Source organism: Amblyomma mixtum, chromosome 3, assembly GCF_055824585.1.
Source record: "Amblyomma mixtum isolate Tamu chromosome 3, ASM5582458v1, whole genome shotgun sequence".
In the NCBI taxonomy this organism is placed as follows: domain Eukaryota; kingdom Metazoa; phylum Arthropoda; class Arachnida; order Ixodida; family Ixodidae; genus Amblyomma; species Amblyomma mixtum.
In genome coordinates, this window is record NC_143014.1 from 110,827,180 (window position 1) to 110,842,437 (window position 15,258).

Below are 15,258 nucleotides of genomic sequence, written 5' to 3' on the forward strand. Positions count from 1 at the left end.
CTTTTTTTTTTCAGCGTTGGTGAAACGTTACAAATAAGTACTGGAATAACATTTTTTCATAACCTTTCATAAAACATGCCGCGGCGCACTAAGACGAAGCGACCAAATGCATGTTGCTGGCTATTGTACGGAGCAGGGCGCACTATTTTCTGTATTGTGCTTATTTACACAATTAGTCGATATTAATAACCAACTTCGCAAGCAGTGAAGGTAGCTGAAAAATTCCAATGAGAATTTAGTAGAACGGTCCGCAAGACATCCGACTGAACAGTTTCTAACCATGTCGAACGTTCTTGGACAAAAATTTTGAATACTGGAATATTGTAAGGCATTTATATGAAAATATTGAAGGTAATGGTCCATTCTTCCCATGTGTAGCAAAATCTTTCTTTTTAAGTTTTTCTTTCACTCGTATCGAGCAGTTAAGACGGCCACAGAAAACCAACGGGGAACGCTTTTGACGATAGCAGAAGCGTTAATAGAAAAAAAAAATGCAAGCCTTCCGACGAAAGATCTGCGGATATATTGATTGTTATAGTGAAATCTTATATATGAAAAAATTGCGTTCATAAACTGTTCCCGTTAAAAAATGCTTTTGTCCAGAATTGTTCGTATTAGCTTTTTTTTTTTTGTTCATTGCAAATGCCCGATAAATAAAAAAATACCATGTGACTTGCACGCTTGCGCGCCTCGATTGCAGTGCTCTCAAACGTTCCGAGTAGGAACGAACAGATCATTTAAACCGGTGTGCTGCCGCTTGAAAGTCGACAGGGCGACGACGCAGCAGCTGGCTGTGCGATTTACGCCAGCGGTTTGCTTCCCTCGCGGTGGTTCATGACAGCGATAAGCAGGCGCAGCCCTTATCGTTTGCGCTGCTTGTGTTTTTCCATTTTTATTTTATTTATACAATACTGCAGGCCGTTAAGGCCCAAGCAGGAGTGGGATAAACATACAGAGAACTCCGACGACCAGCAGAAGACGACGCCAACAGCAGCATTCAGTAGAAGCGATGTAGTAAATAGGGAGCATGAAAATAAAACAAGTCGTAACAAACAACAGACAATGGTTAACGGTCAAGTACTTGTTCAATGGCGGAAAGCACATTTTCGGATACAAACACCTGAGGGGGTAGGTTGTTCCATTCTGCTATAGTTCGAGGAAAAAAAGAATATTTAAAGTTATTGGTGCGGGCAAACAAAGGAGATAATTTATGCGGATGGCAATGCCTTGTTACTCTAGTTGTTGAAGGTTTCATATACAATGAAGGGTCAAGACGGAACTGAGAATGGTAGAGTTTAAAGAGGAATTTAATTCTTGCTAGCTTTCTACAGTACTCTACAGTACTTTCTACAGTACAGGTTTGATGTTGTTGATTCTCATTAATTCAGAATTTTATACTGTTGTGCCTTATGACAGAAATGTGGGCATATTTTTTTTTTCGGCATTTGAGCAGGTGAGCGTTGTAAATGGCATTAATATAAGATCGGCATGGTTGCTTGGTACGGAATACATTATCACAACCCGTCTTCTTTTTATGTCCCTGAGTTCGGCTTTCCTGCATTAATGTTTGTGAGCTTAAATAAAACAATTTGCTCTTGGAAAGCACTTTGCTTATGTTGTTAGCACTCAGCTCCGCAGGCGCCGGGTTGAAGTATGACGTCAGTCCATCTTGCTGTCCCATTATAAACATAAGGAGGCGAGACATACAAATAACCCGTCGAGAAAGTAGTTATGCAGATATAAGACGTTCTGAGTGGGAATAACATAACGACTGTACTATAATTTTATCTCATTTTGATTCTCTTTGGCCTTTGTCAGTGGTTCAAGCGGCGATACACCTATAAAGTAGGTGACAACCAAGATTTGCCAGTTTTTGGAAGATAAGAGTGGAGAAGACTCGAGCATAGCGAGTGTAGCGGTTAAGTGCTGTATTACACGAATCCTGGAACATGGACGGATTAATGTCCTTGCGTTTCATTTGTAACGGGAGTGGGATGGGGAAGTGTATCGTGGGTGGTGGTCGGTGGAAGGGCAGTTCCCTATTAGGGGGAGCGGTGTGGAGGTAGCTGGTGGGTGGAGCCTTTGAAAGGTACAAGCTTCGCTCTCCGAGGCAGCAGGTAGGCGCCGCCATTTTCGCACTGCGAAAGTAGTGCTGTGTACGCAATAAAAAAAAAAACATAAATGCAAAGGAGTTGTAATGAGATGGAGGCTCGGGGATGTACAGCGTGAGAAAATCGAACTTTCATGTTCTTTGGGCACCATTTCAGAATATTCAGTTCTAGGACACTTTAATATACTTTTCGACTGTTGCTCTACTATTATTGACGAAAAATAGTAACCAACCCCGTTTTCCTAACACGAGTGAGGAAACAAGCGTCATACAGCTCCAAGCATCTGGAATATCGGCCCTTCAGCCACAAATTCGCAGGGGGAAGAAAATCCCTTCATGGGCGGCTCTGATATACGTACAAATCTATGGCGAAAAGCGAGGAGGTGAGAGACACAGGAAGCGTTTGATGTTTTTTTTTTTTGAGTACCGCATCCTTCTTATGCTCTGGCATCCATTACAGTATCAAACAGCCCCAGAGAGCACTGGAGAGCGTCACGGCCGGAAAGAAACACAGAAATCCAGAAGACGTGAGCAGAAACGGTTTATTCCGCCGTTTGTCGAGAAACAAACAACAAACATCGACAAAGAGGAAGATCGCACGCACGCAAACTGGAATCTAGGCTGCTTTTTCTCGTCTACTGGGGCTCCAGAGAGAAAAAAAAAGAAAAAAAAAAGATTACGGTTGTGGACCGTATCGTTGTTACGGTGCAAAAGCCGCGAGCGCTTGTTATTCGTCGTCGGTGGTGTAGCGTTACACTTTGGTATACTGGCACACTTGGCACGTGAGCTTTTCGCTTATATACCTAGTACGTGTGGCCAATAACTTCGAAAGCACGGATGTGGTCTCGGTTAGACCGCGGCACGTGACGACACGAGAAGGAGCACCTCCTCGGGGGTGGCTCGCGTGCCTCTCGTTCGTAGGTATTTACAGGATAAACTGCCCCGTCTACGCAGTGGCTGACTGAGCAGCCCTCGCAAGCTCGAACCTAGGTCATACTAGGTGCGAATTTTCTGTGTGCTGTTTATGACTTCCTGCTGCGGATGCAAGCACGCACACCGTTTAGTGGACGAAAGAGTAATGATGAATGACATACCGTGCAACAATGAAAGAGCGCACCCCCAACGCCCCCTCCTGCCGCCCCAGGAAAACGCTGACGGCGATGGGAGGGCACTTGTTCTATTTTACACGGTGCATGGTAATGCTGTGATCGAGCACAGTGTTGGCGTTAATGGTCACCGCCGTGACACTGACTGGGCACTATCCACTGTCGAAGCACAGGTTGTCTGCAATTGTCTCGTTTTTATAATAGACGCGTTTATGCACAAATTTCGCTTTCTTGTTAATCGCACAATTTAAATGATGAATTGCCAGAACACTTGATTTTCTTCATAACGTTTGACGCCTTTGCAAGCTGCTTTCCACGTTTGAGGTCCTGGTGTGGCATGTTATAAGTGCGCATGAAAGAAGAATTGTAGCGCCTTCAGGCTTTTGGAGGTAGATGTGCCGTCTCTTGTGTTCCAGGAGCACCACGCGTTCCAGGCACGTAATTGTTGCAAGTGGACTGGGAATTGTTCGCGAAGCCCTTCAATGTTGTGAACTACAAGTGCGTTCCTCTCCCCAGGAATGGTCCACAAGGAAAGCCCACCCGCCCAGCGCTTAACAGTAACCTTGTTCGGAGCGTAGAAAAGCGCCCAAACACGGCTTCATTTTAGTGCACGAACGCCGTTCAAGGGAAACGAAAGGGTCCGTTGGTGCAGCCCAGCGTACATGAGCGCTCTGCCCATTTTCTTTGACGCGCTCCAGTACCGTGTACCGTGCATAAGCGCTCACCACTAGTTTCGCCTGGACTGCATTCTATCGGCACTTGATTTTCAAGACGGGTTCACATTTGTCGGAATATAGCTCTCTAAAGTCCGACGATCAGTTGCTCATCAGAATATTACTACACAGTCAACTTTTTAACGACGTTGTGTCCGCCAACGTCGCCTCTTTCTCCGTGAGCAATTATGTTTGTTGCTCTGCACCACTGTTCAGAAACTTTGCCGCAGTTGAGTACGCCGAAATAATATCACTCTGCATATAGCGAAGCAGCAGTGGTTCGTTCCAGGGACTTTTCGTTATTTTTTTGCATAGAAAGCATGCGGCTATACGTATGATCGCAACAAGCCGCATCTTCGCTTATTTGCGGGTATACGAACCTGTTTTCTTAAACCCTCTTTAACCCACAACGCGTTCGCTTTGTAGGCGTACTCTGAGTATTTGGTTCGTTTGTTTATTTGTTGTTTTCGCGTCGTCTAACCTGCACGCATACACACGCACACACACAGCATTATCACTCAAAGCATTTCTGCCTTTTTTGTGTAATATGGCAAAAGCTGGGAAACAGGACGATTTGCGAGATTTGAAGCCAGTATGCCTTTTGCCGACACCTCAAGAACAGCGAGAGGTGGTGCGAAACAAAGCTGCGTCATAAAGATAGCTCCGTTTACGGGCCGCAAACAGAACGAACAGCACGGATGACTCGCACGTGTCTCTTCCGCGAGCATATCACTCTCTGGCAGTCGAATCTGCCTGTGATGTGCAGAGACGGGAGAGCGCTCTGGGCGCAGGAGCTGGCGAACGGCATTACAAAGGAGAAGACATATTTTTTTTATATAACAATGCGACAGCTGATGAAATTTCTGGGCTCCTGACAGAAAAAGAGCGCCTAGCTTATATGCAGTTACGTACAGCTATTTGCAAATCTTCGCTGCAAAAAGAGTGGCGAAAAGGCTATGTTTCGGTCATGTGAAACCATTTGTGATGTTTCTGAGCGCCAATGCCTGAGGTAATCTTGCCAGCTGTCTCACACTCCGAGAGGCAGCGCGCACAAGACAAAAGATTATCTCCGAAACATCCACGGCTGCCCTGTGGGGTCATGTTTCCTACGTACGAGCACGAGTGGGTGCTGTTCCTGCTGAGCCGGCAAATGACACCTTGACTTCGACCTGGCCTCAGTGCGTGGGTTAGCGGGCGAAGAAGGCAGGGGCCTTCACAGGCCGGAACGTGGCCTGGCTGGAGCAGCGCGGCGACCACGACCTCGGCAGGCTGTTGAAGTTCTGGAACTGTGACAGGCTGATGGCGCTCGGAGCCGGGGACCCGAACGCGGGCCGCGGGCTCAGGGCGCTGGGCTGGACGGTTCCGCTGGGCTGCAGAGGCGGACACGGACTCACGCTCGCGGACGGGACAGCGCTTGCGCCGACGCTGGGCCAGGAGCCGCCGCTGGGCTCGGGCGCGGGCTCTGCACACGGTACACAGGGAATCAGATGGGAGGAGCGCCGGCTCCTCCATTGTGCGATTGCATCGCACAAGGTGGGTCGCCAGTTATGTTCACAGTATCCAGCTAGTTTGCTAGCGCATGCGAACTTGCAGTCAGGATGCCAGACGTTGTATATGCACAGCTGGGACATACCGGGTGTTTCAGCGAACACTTTCAAAAATTCCTGAAAATATTGGGTTCAATATAGCAAAAGAATAGGTGCAGGATCACACTATCTGCCCCGGCGGACACAATATGCTGCAAAACCCCTCTAATTATCCAGGCAATTAACAAAAACACTAATTAACTTTTTAATTATCACACCTGGGTGGTTAGTCCCAACTGAGGGTTTGATGCCGTGAACAAGACGATGTCATATAAGTTTTTGAAGCGAAGAAAAACTTAATTTTTAGAGCCCAGCAGCGCGAAGAAATTCGGCGCTTTTTTCCCGCACGCGACCGAAACTGAGCGCACAAGGAGCGCCGGAAGCATAGAGCCGGAAGTATGGCGTAAGCGAAGCGCCCGCTGGTGACGTGTCGTAATGAGTGCAGCGCCCAATTAGAAACGCGTGTGCTAACTTTCCTCGCTAGAAAACCTCGGCGCTCAGCTTAGACCGCGGCCGACGTTATCGACTGCTTCGTCACTCGTAGTAAGGAATATTACAGTCATCGTCAGTAACGGGAGCATCGATTTTGAGAGGCCTGATGAGCTCATCTGCAGACGTGTTTTTTTGTGTGTGCGCGCCACTTCTGGTATGGCTTCCCGATGGGCTCGTTTTTGTGCGTCATCATGAATTCATTTACTCACTAGGTTGATCATCTGTTTTCTTGTAATCGCGGCGCATCAGGAACCACGTCCTAAAAAGAAAAGCGTTGTCAGCGTGGCAAGGAGAGTTTGTGCGGCAGTGGCTGCTATCGGGCAGTTGTTCTTGCGGTTGCGGTAGCGTGTTTGCTTCAGTTTCCCAACAGAGCGCAGTTGTTTGCATTTCAGTTGCTTGTCTTGGAGGTTCGCGTGTGACAAGGCCAGTGTTTCAAATAACTTGAATGTGTGGAAGTGCAGCCTAGGATTAAAACATCACGCCGCATTGTGTGAACTGTGGAAATGGCTGCGCCAGCGCAACCGCAATACTCCATTGTCGAGAAGGCGGACATTGTGATCGCTTATGTGAGCGCGCATATGGACGCGGAGCTGGCATCCAGACTGTATGCTGCGCAACATCCTGGTCATCGTGTGCGGACTCGTCCCACGTTCGTATCTATATTTAATCGATATAAGTCTACTGGATCAGTTCATGTAATGGGTTCATGTCACGAGTTCATGAACGGAGTCATTCTCGTTTAGTTTAGCTGTCAAGCCAATACAAAAGAAATAAACACTTAGCAGATATTACGCAATGCATGCCAAGAAACCGACACCGCTAAACAGAAATCTGTGCGCCGTCACAGAAGCGTGGCTTCATTCCTTTGATGAAACTAGCACGATGCAAAATAAACAAAAAAAAAAAAATTGGCTGGCGGTTTAATATTAAGCACGAAATATTGTGCAAAAGCACACTTTTTTTGCTGGTGAACACCACCGCCACGTACCTCAAAGCGCGATTGAGGTGTCCACTAACCCAGGGAGCCAGTTATGCGCTTTTTCAACTTTTTAATCGTCAATGCCAGTATACCCAATGCACGCCTATGGCCTATGCTGCAGTGAGCAATGTTGTCAACGCCCACGCGTATTGCTCTATAGTGCCGTGTTTCTGCCACAGCGTGGTCCACGCCAACGCATGCAGCGCACACCTCTCTGTCGCTACCGGCACACAGCTGAAAGCACGAATATTAGTTTGATTAGTATTAGTTGATGAAGAAGACGATGTTCAATGCACAGCGCGATAGTCTGTTGCATCGTCTGTTGCAGTTTACACGAGACGTAATCGGCTGCCTATTTACCGCTCATTGCACTTTGGAATGCCAGGGCACGATGTCCTTACGCGGGTGCGAAAAATGTTTCACCGTGCCCTAAGACTTTCTTCTACAAGTTACACACGGAAACGTTGCCCGTGAAGACTTGGCTTCAGAAAGAGAATTTTTGTGTCATCTGTGAGCTGCTGCCTCTATGATGTTCTTGAAAGAATTGCACATTGCTTCATCTATTGTAAGGAGCAATTCTGTTCTGGGATGTCTTGCAACGGACCTTGAAAAATCGAATTTATCTGACTTCTCATACCATACGATTATTCACCGGAGTGCAATGTGTTGATGAACTTCCTGATATGTTTTTTGCTGATTAGACTGGACATCTTATGGGAAAACTAGAATAATGGACCGCACTGTGTATCAGTTGTTTTTACAAAGTATCATTTCTGCCAAATGATTGTTCATCTGAGGGAAGTGTACGAACAGACCGACTTTAAACCGGAGTAAGACTCCCTCTTGGTGATGTGCTCAGCCTTATCTACTGTCTAGCGCTCTGTTGTTCTGTCTTTTTTAGTTGTCTCTCGTGGCGTTTTCCGAAAGCTTTGTAAATAGTGTAAATAGAACACATTTTCAGTCTCAAAAATACCATGTCCAAGGAAAAAAAAAAAGCCGATAGCGTAGTGCTCTCGTGCAGTGACCAGCTAAGCTGATCTGTTCGCGTCGCCGGCGGTTCGAATCCCAGTCGCGGCAATATTGATTTTATTTATTTATAGTTTGCCCAAGGTCGCCCTCAAGGTCATGCTTCACACAAATCGGTGAACCAGTTTGACCTCATGAAGTACTGCTTTCGCACTTAGCCTTTTTCTTGCGCCGGGCGAGGGGGCAAAAGATAACGCCGGCCGCGGTCGAAGGTCAGCGTCGAGGCTTGCTAGCCAGGGAAAATAACGCATCAATTTAGAATTGGCCACCGCAGTCACTGCAACACGTCACCAGCGGTCGTTGCGTTAGCACTAGACTTCCGGCGCTCCTCGCCGAGTTCGCCGAAAAACACACACACATTTCCTCGCACTGCAGATCTTTAGAAAATGACCTTTTCTTCGTTTTAAAACTGATTTGGCGCCTCCATTTCTGTGGCTATAAACTCGCCATTGACAAACAATAGCCTTAAACTCCGCAATTCGTAAATTTTAGTCGCTTAGCTAGCTAATTAGCATATTTTTGAAAATGGCAGACATCCGCCGCAGCTTAGAATTCCCTTCTGTAGAAGTTTTCTGTTTTTTTTCCAAGCGTCTATTTTAAAGAACTTTTGTAAGTGTTCGCTTAAACACCCGGTATTTATATCGTGTGGCCTTTCAAATGATGATCGTTATTATAAAGAGGAAACACTGCCCGTGTCTGCGTGGCCGAGAGGAAGCGCTGACGGAACCCATTAGCGCTGTCGCGTCATGCGCTTGCAGGAGGAGCGTAAGCGTCCCCCAACTTTGAGTACTCTGCGCCTTGCTTTCCTGTGTGCCTCATTGTGCGTCCGCTGTTTCGTAGTCTTACCAGTAGTTTTTCTCTTTCTATATCCCTTCGCCTTCTTTTCCTTTTTTCAGCAGGCAGGCCCTGTGCTCCGTTTGGTGGCAGTTGCCAGCCTATTTCTTTTCTATTCTCCCTTTTTCTGTGTCATTCTTCATGTATTCGAGCAAAATAAATAATAAATTGCTGTTACAGTGCCTGGAAACAGGGGAGGAGGCGAGGAACTTTATGCCACGCATCTGGCTTTGTTATCCCTCGGTGACCGTATTGAAGGTAGGGTATAACATGACAAAAAAATTCAGAGGGCACCTAAGACTGCTTACGGAATGTGAATGTGAAATAATTATTGTGTCATCGTGAGGATTCGACCTCGACGCAAGTTGCGCACTGAGAAGTGAAACGAAAACGCGCCTCCGAACGCTGATTCCGCAAAAGCTGAATCCACAAAGGTCTGAGTGAAACACTCGGACACTCGGTCCGAATAGCTGTTGCAAGCTGGCCTACAACCTATGAGACGTGTACTATAGGCAAGAGAAATCGTATGACACCTCTCGCAATGGTGTACGGCGAACAGTTTCGTCACAGTTTTGATACGAAAATTTGTTTTTGAAGGAAGGAAATGGCGCAGTAACTGCCTGAAATCTCGGTGGACACCTCAACCATGCCTTAAGAGTAGAGGTAGAGAGTCTGGGAAGCCATACAATGAAGGTGCATATGTCATCGCTTCGGATCCCATTTGCAAGCTAGCCTCCAACTTAACTAGCGCATGCAAGCTATATGCAGCGATAAATCGTGTGACACCACCTGGAACGCTGTACGACAAACGGTTACGTCACAGTTTTAGTACGAATGTAGTCGGGAAAACTGCCGGCACATTCAGGTCAGCCAGGGGGGGTATGTATATAGACGAACGACATGTTTATGATTGTCTGAAATTGCGGTGCTCGGCCTGCTGTGGGCCTCCTACAGCCGCTTGATGACGTCACCCTATTTTTTCTTGCCATCGCTGGGATTTTCTGTACCATCTGCGAGTACACTAACAGACGCCGTCGACTTTTCTCGTAATGGGACTAGTAATGCTTTCGCATTAAAAAAATTGTTCGATGGCGAGAAGTTGTATTTGAAGCCGCTTCAGCCGGCGGTGATGAAAAGGACTGCCTCCAAGTTAGAATACTTCCGGTCGCATAACCTATGCGCAAAAACGGCTTTCGTCTACAGCTCATAGTTTTTTTTTTAGAATCCGAAAGTCTAATTTTGAACACCCTGCATATTAGTGTCTGATGAGCTGACCATCGCAGTTATACTTAGCGTTCGCGGAGTGTCGCACTTACGCGTGGCGGTGCCCCGCCAGCCCCGAGGAGCCCTGGCCAGGCACGGGTCCGTGGGGTTGTAGGGGGTGGTTGGCGGCCGCGGCTCGTAGGCGGCCGGCTCGTAGGCGCCGGCCAGTCCATTCTGGTAGGGGGCCGGCTCGGGGACTCCCTTGGCCTCGGCGGCGCGGATCACACTTTCGACCACCTCCTCGGGACGCACCATGGCGAATGCCTTCTCGCAGCTGCCGATGGGAGACTCGAGCGCCGCCTCCCAGGGGCTCTTGACCAGCTGCGGTGACAGGGGCCGCGAGTCGTCGGTGGCGTCACAATCAGTCGGCTCTCTACTACTGGAGGTGTACGTGGGTACTTACCCTGAGCCGAGGGTTGACCAGCGACTCCTTGAAGCGGTCCACGGGCGTCTTGATGGGCGTACGGATGGGAGCCACCGGCTGGTGCGGCTCGGGCCAGCGGTCTCCCAGCTGGGCCTTGACGCGCTCCACGTCCACAACCCAGTCCTCGGACTTCTTCTTGCGCTTAGCGAACATAGCGGCTCCTTTGCCGCAGGGCGAATTCAGGTCTTTTACCAAGTCGAGGCACACCTCAGGGCTAATGGCGTTGTGTTCGACGATGCTAATTCCCGTCGATCGCAGCGTATTGGCGTCTTGTAGGTGCCTCGGGTCTAGGATCAGTTTCAGTTTCGGGGGACCCTGCATAAGACAAGCTCAGTGCAAGTGTCGGGGTGTAGGAGAATGGGGGCATGCCATGAGATGGTAACAGTCAAGCAGCGTTTTAATGTAGTGGAAGAATAGATTGATTGATTGATTGAGCCGTTGTGAAAGGTTCCGGATTAATTTAGACTACCAGCGGTTCTTTAACGTGCATAAAAATCTCAGAATGTGAACGTTTTTGCATTTCGCCTCTATGGAGATGCAGCCGCTACAGCCGGGACTGAACCCGCTACCTTCGGCTCAGCAGTTGAGCAATATTGCCACTGACCCTCTGCTGCGCGTGCAATGGACGAACAGTGTGTGAAAAAGAAGCTTGGGGGCGAGATATACTACACGGATGAATGAAAGGCGTGGCAAATCCGCCCATGCCATAACTTAACCACATGGTTTAGAGTGCGTGATAATGCATAGGTTGCACAATCAATGCGTAACCTCAGTATGCTTGACCCTTTAACCAGCCGCCGCGGTGGCTCAGCGGTTATGGTGCTCACCTGCTGACCTGAAAGACGCGGGTTCGATCCCGGCCGTTGCAGTCGCTTTCAATAAAGGCGAAATGCTAGAGTCCCGTGTACTGTGCGTTGTCAGCGCACGCTGATGAACCCCAGGTGGTCGAAGTTATCCGGAGCCTTCCACTATGGCGTCCTTCATAGCCTGAGTCACATTGGGACGTTAAACCCCATAAAAACAAATCTATTTTAATTTTAATTCATGGGTAGAAATGCATCAAGTCCAGTCCCGGATTAAAATTTGGGATGCTTTGCATCTTTCCATTGGCACGCAGAGAGAAATAAGCTTAGCCTGGTGTCTTCCAAGGGCTCATCAAGAAGTGTCGCATTTTAGCTGAAAATAAAATCTGTAGAACAAAATCTTATTCCCTCATTTTAGGCGTGATTTTGTGATTCACATGTCCAACATTCTGGAACAAAAATTTTGAAAATCGAAGAATTGTAAGATACTGTTATGGAAATAATGAAGGTAATGGTTCATTCTTCTGGTATGTAGCAAAATCTTTCCTTTAAAGTGTTTCCATCGATTGCATCGAACAGTTAAGACTGCCATAGAAATCTAATGGGGAACGCTTTTGACGATACGAAAAACGTTAATAAAAAAAAAGGAAGACTGTCGTCGGATGATCTGCGGATATATTGACTGTTGCAGTGAAATCTTACATTACATTAAAAACTGCGTTCCTAAATGGTTTACCACCCAAGAATACTTTTGTACAGAATCGTTGGGTATGAAAACAAACGCGTTTCCTATTTATGGACGCTGTTGAGAAAACGCGACATCGCAGCTGGTTGAAATAGGTCCCATTTGGCAAAGGTTGTAAGGCCCCTTCGCGTGTGACAGGCATGGTAGGTGACATCCGCGCAGTTTTTTATGGCAACAGATTGGTGCTGATTGCAGCAGCCCTTTCAGTGCCGCCTTGTTATGCCGGAAGGAAATTCAAATCATCCTGACTTTTTTCAGAATATTCTTGCAAGGTGTACGTACGGAAGTAGATGCGCTTTTTATGGGGCTGAAATGAAGGTTGATAAAGGGGAAAAATGTATTTAGGTCCAAATCTTTGTTATATGTAAATGGCACTCGTGCCTTCACACTTTACTCACATACTTTTACATGTGTGGAATCTTGTTTATCCTGTTTGGTACTTTTGATTGCTTAGTTATTAGCATATTGGAAGCAGGTTCCGGCATATTTCTGTTCGACGACTTTCGCGACATCATTAGGGGTTCTAGACGAAGTAGGAAAGCCGAGAACTGGACCAAACCAAATGAAGTGGTCAGACAAGTGCTCATCTTTCCTTTGTCGTATTTCTCCCTTGCTTGGTAGGCTTTCGAACCAACCTTGCTAATCTTGTAGGGCACAGTCGCGGGGTCTGGTGTCGCAAGTTCGTCTCGGGACGTTTCTGTTCCAGACAGAGTCGCCTCGGAGTCCGAGTAATCGGGAGCTGGTGAAAAAGAAAAGAAAAATAAAAGGTGAAAGGGCAAACTCTTCATACACTCACGCGCTCTCGGACAAAGCTAAAGTCAGCATAGTTTGAGACAGCGTCCGTTTTAATTAGGCTGTGTTCTTCCACCCAACGCAAACTAGAGCATGTGGTTGCATGCAAGTGCGGGAGGTTCGAGCAAAACCTAATCTTCCCGCTGTAATGCGACCACGTGACAAGGTATAACCCTGTCGTTAAATTGACAGCGTGGGCCTTCCCTTCTCCTTTGCCAGCGCACGAGTCTACGACTACACCTACAAGAACGTCGAAAAGGCATTTAAAATAGACGATTGCATAATAAGATGCTAGATTTCTAGATAGTACCCGAATGCCGAGGGGAATATGTCTAAATGGAGATGAGACAGTTGGACAGGCGGCTTTCCATAGTACGCTGTGTGCCGGGAAACAATGAGAAATAATAGCAAGCGTGAATTCAACACGGTACAGCTGGTGGGACCACCTGGCTGACGTCAGGGGCGCTGAAGACAGCGCAGACAAGGCCTGTTACGCGATAAAACCTGTACAGTGTTTCGGAGAGGTAAGTAAATAAAGAAAAGATGCCATACGCTGCTCAAGGAAAGCTAGCGATGGTTGCGCAGCGAGGCAGATATAATGTGTTGGGCTCAAATTACCTGAGTGGTGTTGGCAGGGGTTCCGTGCAGCCCATGCTATGCAGCCAGCTAAACGGTTGCGATCTTTTTTTTTTTTTGTGTGTGTAAGGGGATCTCGGGCAGTGAGCGGGCGTTTCACTTAGTCCGCATTCCTGAAAACTGCATATTATACCTTGGTGGAATTTTTGTTTTTGTGCGAAGTCGCCACAAACCGACGCCTGGTAACCAAGTGCGCACCGATTCTAATAGCACTGTGATGTAATAGAATTACTTCATCCCTTCAAGAATTTGCCCCGTCCGTTACGCCCACGCAGCCGACTTTGGAAATTGCGTGTCTAAAAAAACAAACAAACAAAAGAACGGATGCCGGTTAGCTCCACTCGAAAAAGTTTCCCACTAATGAACATTTATGAAATAGAAGACTCGCTGAAAGAAATGAGCCTTCATTCGATTAAAGTAGCGTATCTCCTATGCATGCCTAACAGGACGAAAGGTAGTTATAGAAGTCGGTACATGAAGGCGTAAGGTAAAGTGTTTCATCGGCAGACGGACCTTCGTGGACCCACTTGTGGGAGCGCTTGACCCGCTTGAAGAACATGTTGGCACCGCGAGATTTCCGGTTGGTGTCGGCTGAGAGTGAGTCTGCTATCTTCCGTGCTAGTTCAACTTGTTCTTCAACCGTGGGGTAAATGCAGTTGGGCTCCTCGTAAAAGCTCGATGACGAGAAAGTCTTTTCTGCATCGGGGGAGAAAACAAACAGAATGCCTCGTTAGGCGGCTGTTTTCACTCTCAGGTTTTATTTATTTATTTAAATACTCTGAAAGACCAAAAGGGCATTGCTTAGGAGGATATAAAACAGAAAATACACAAAATATACATAGGCATTAGTTAACAAATACACTGGAAAATCACACATACAGTGGTTGGGTAAATAGCACTGCATTCGAAAAAAAAAGAAAAAAAAAAGATAAAAGGTTAGATGGAAAGGTTTGTTGAAAGTTTATTTTGAAAATTAAATAAATCAGTTTGGGTAACTATGTCATTAAGCAGTGAGCTCCAGTCTGTCACAGATAATTAGACGGGTGATGCTTGGCAGCTTGGTGTGTGTGCGAAGATGGGTTGCACTTCGTGGGAGCTATCGGCACGGGGCGAGATATCATGCGCTGGAGAGATGCAGCGGAAAATGGTTTGGTTTGGTTTGGTTTATGGGGTTTAACGTCCAAAAGCGACTAAGGCTATGAGAGACGCCGTAGTGGAGGGCTCCGGAAATTTCGACCACCTGGGGTTCTTTAACGTGCACTGACATCGCACAGTACACGGGCCTGTAGAATTTCTCCTCCAAAGAAATTCCACCGCTGCGGCCGGGATCGAACCCGCGTCTTCCGGGTCAGCAGCCGAGCACCATAACCACTGAGCCACCGCGGCGGCGCAGCGGAAAATGGGGAGTCGTCATAATATAATGAATGGAAGAACTGTAAACAAGAGAACGTGCATCGAGTGATAAGGTCGGGAATGTTGCTGTCTAATGCGACGGGACGCACAGCTAACTCGTGATGCACACTGCAGGGGCAGCTATAAACAAAACAGGTTCGCCCGTTCGATCCTTCAGTCTAAGTGGACCGCTTGAAGTTAACTGTTTTTTCACAGTTTCAGCCAATAAAAACAAAAAAAATAACCCCGGTGAAGCTGTCATGATAAGTTTTGTTCTGGTGGTTCTGTTGTCGACCACTGAGGCCACACAAAATATGAAGGGCGTAATAATTACGCAATCGATACAAGAGGATGCAC

The 15,258-nt window shown here is 47.2% G+C and overlaps 1 protein-coding gene across 1 annotated transcript in view; it reads right to left on the reverse strand.

The window, feature by feature from the left end:
- Nucleotides 1–2,634: 2,634 nt before the first annotated feature.
- LOC149351406 (uncharacterized) overlaps nucleotides 2,635–15,258 on the reverse strand; it is a 66,502-nt gene continuing 53,878 nt past the window's right edge. Inside the window, exons 7-11 of the mRNA XM_089580727.1 lie at nucleotides 14,023–14,205; nucleotides 12,717–12,820; nucleotides 10,513–10,848; nucleotides 10,163–10,430; nucleotides 2,635–5,391 (exon numbers count right to left, since the gene is read on the reverse strand). Of these exons, the coding sequence (XP_089436853.1) occupies nucleotides 5,117–5,391; nucleotides 10,163–10,430; nucleotides 10,513–10,848; nucleotides 12,717–12,820; nucleotides 14,023–14,205 (1,166 nt within the window). The 3' untranslated portion in view covers nucleotides 2,635–5,116. The remainder of the gene's footprint in view (nucleotides 5,392–10,162; nucleotides 10,431–10,512; nucleotides 10,849–12,716; nucleotides 12,821–14,022; nucleotides 14,206–15,258) is intronic.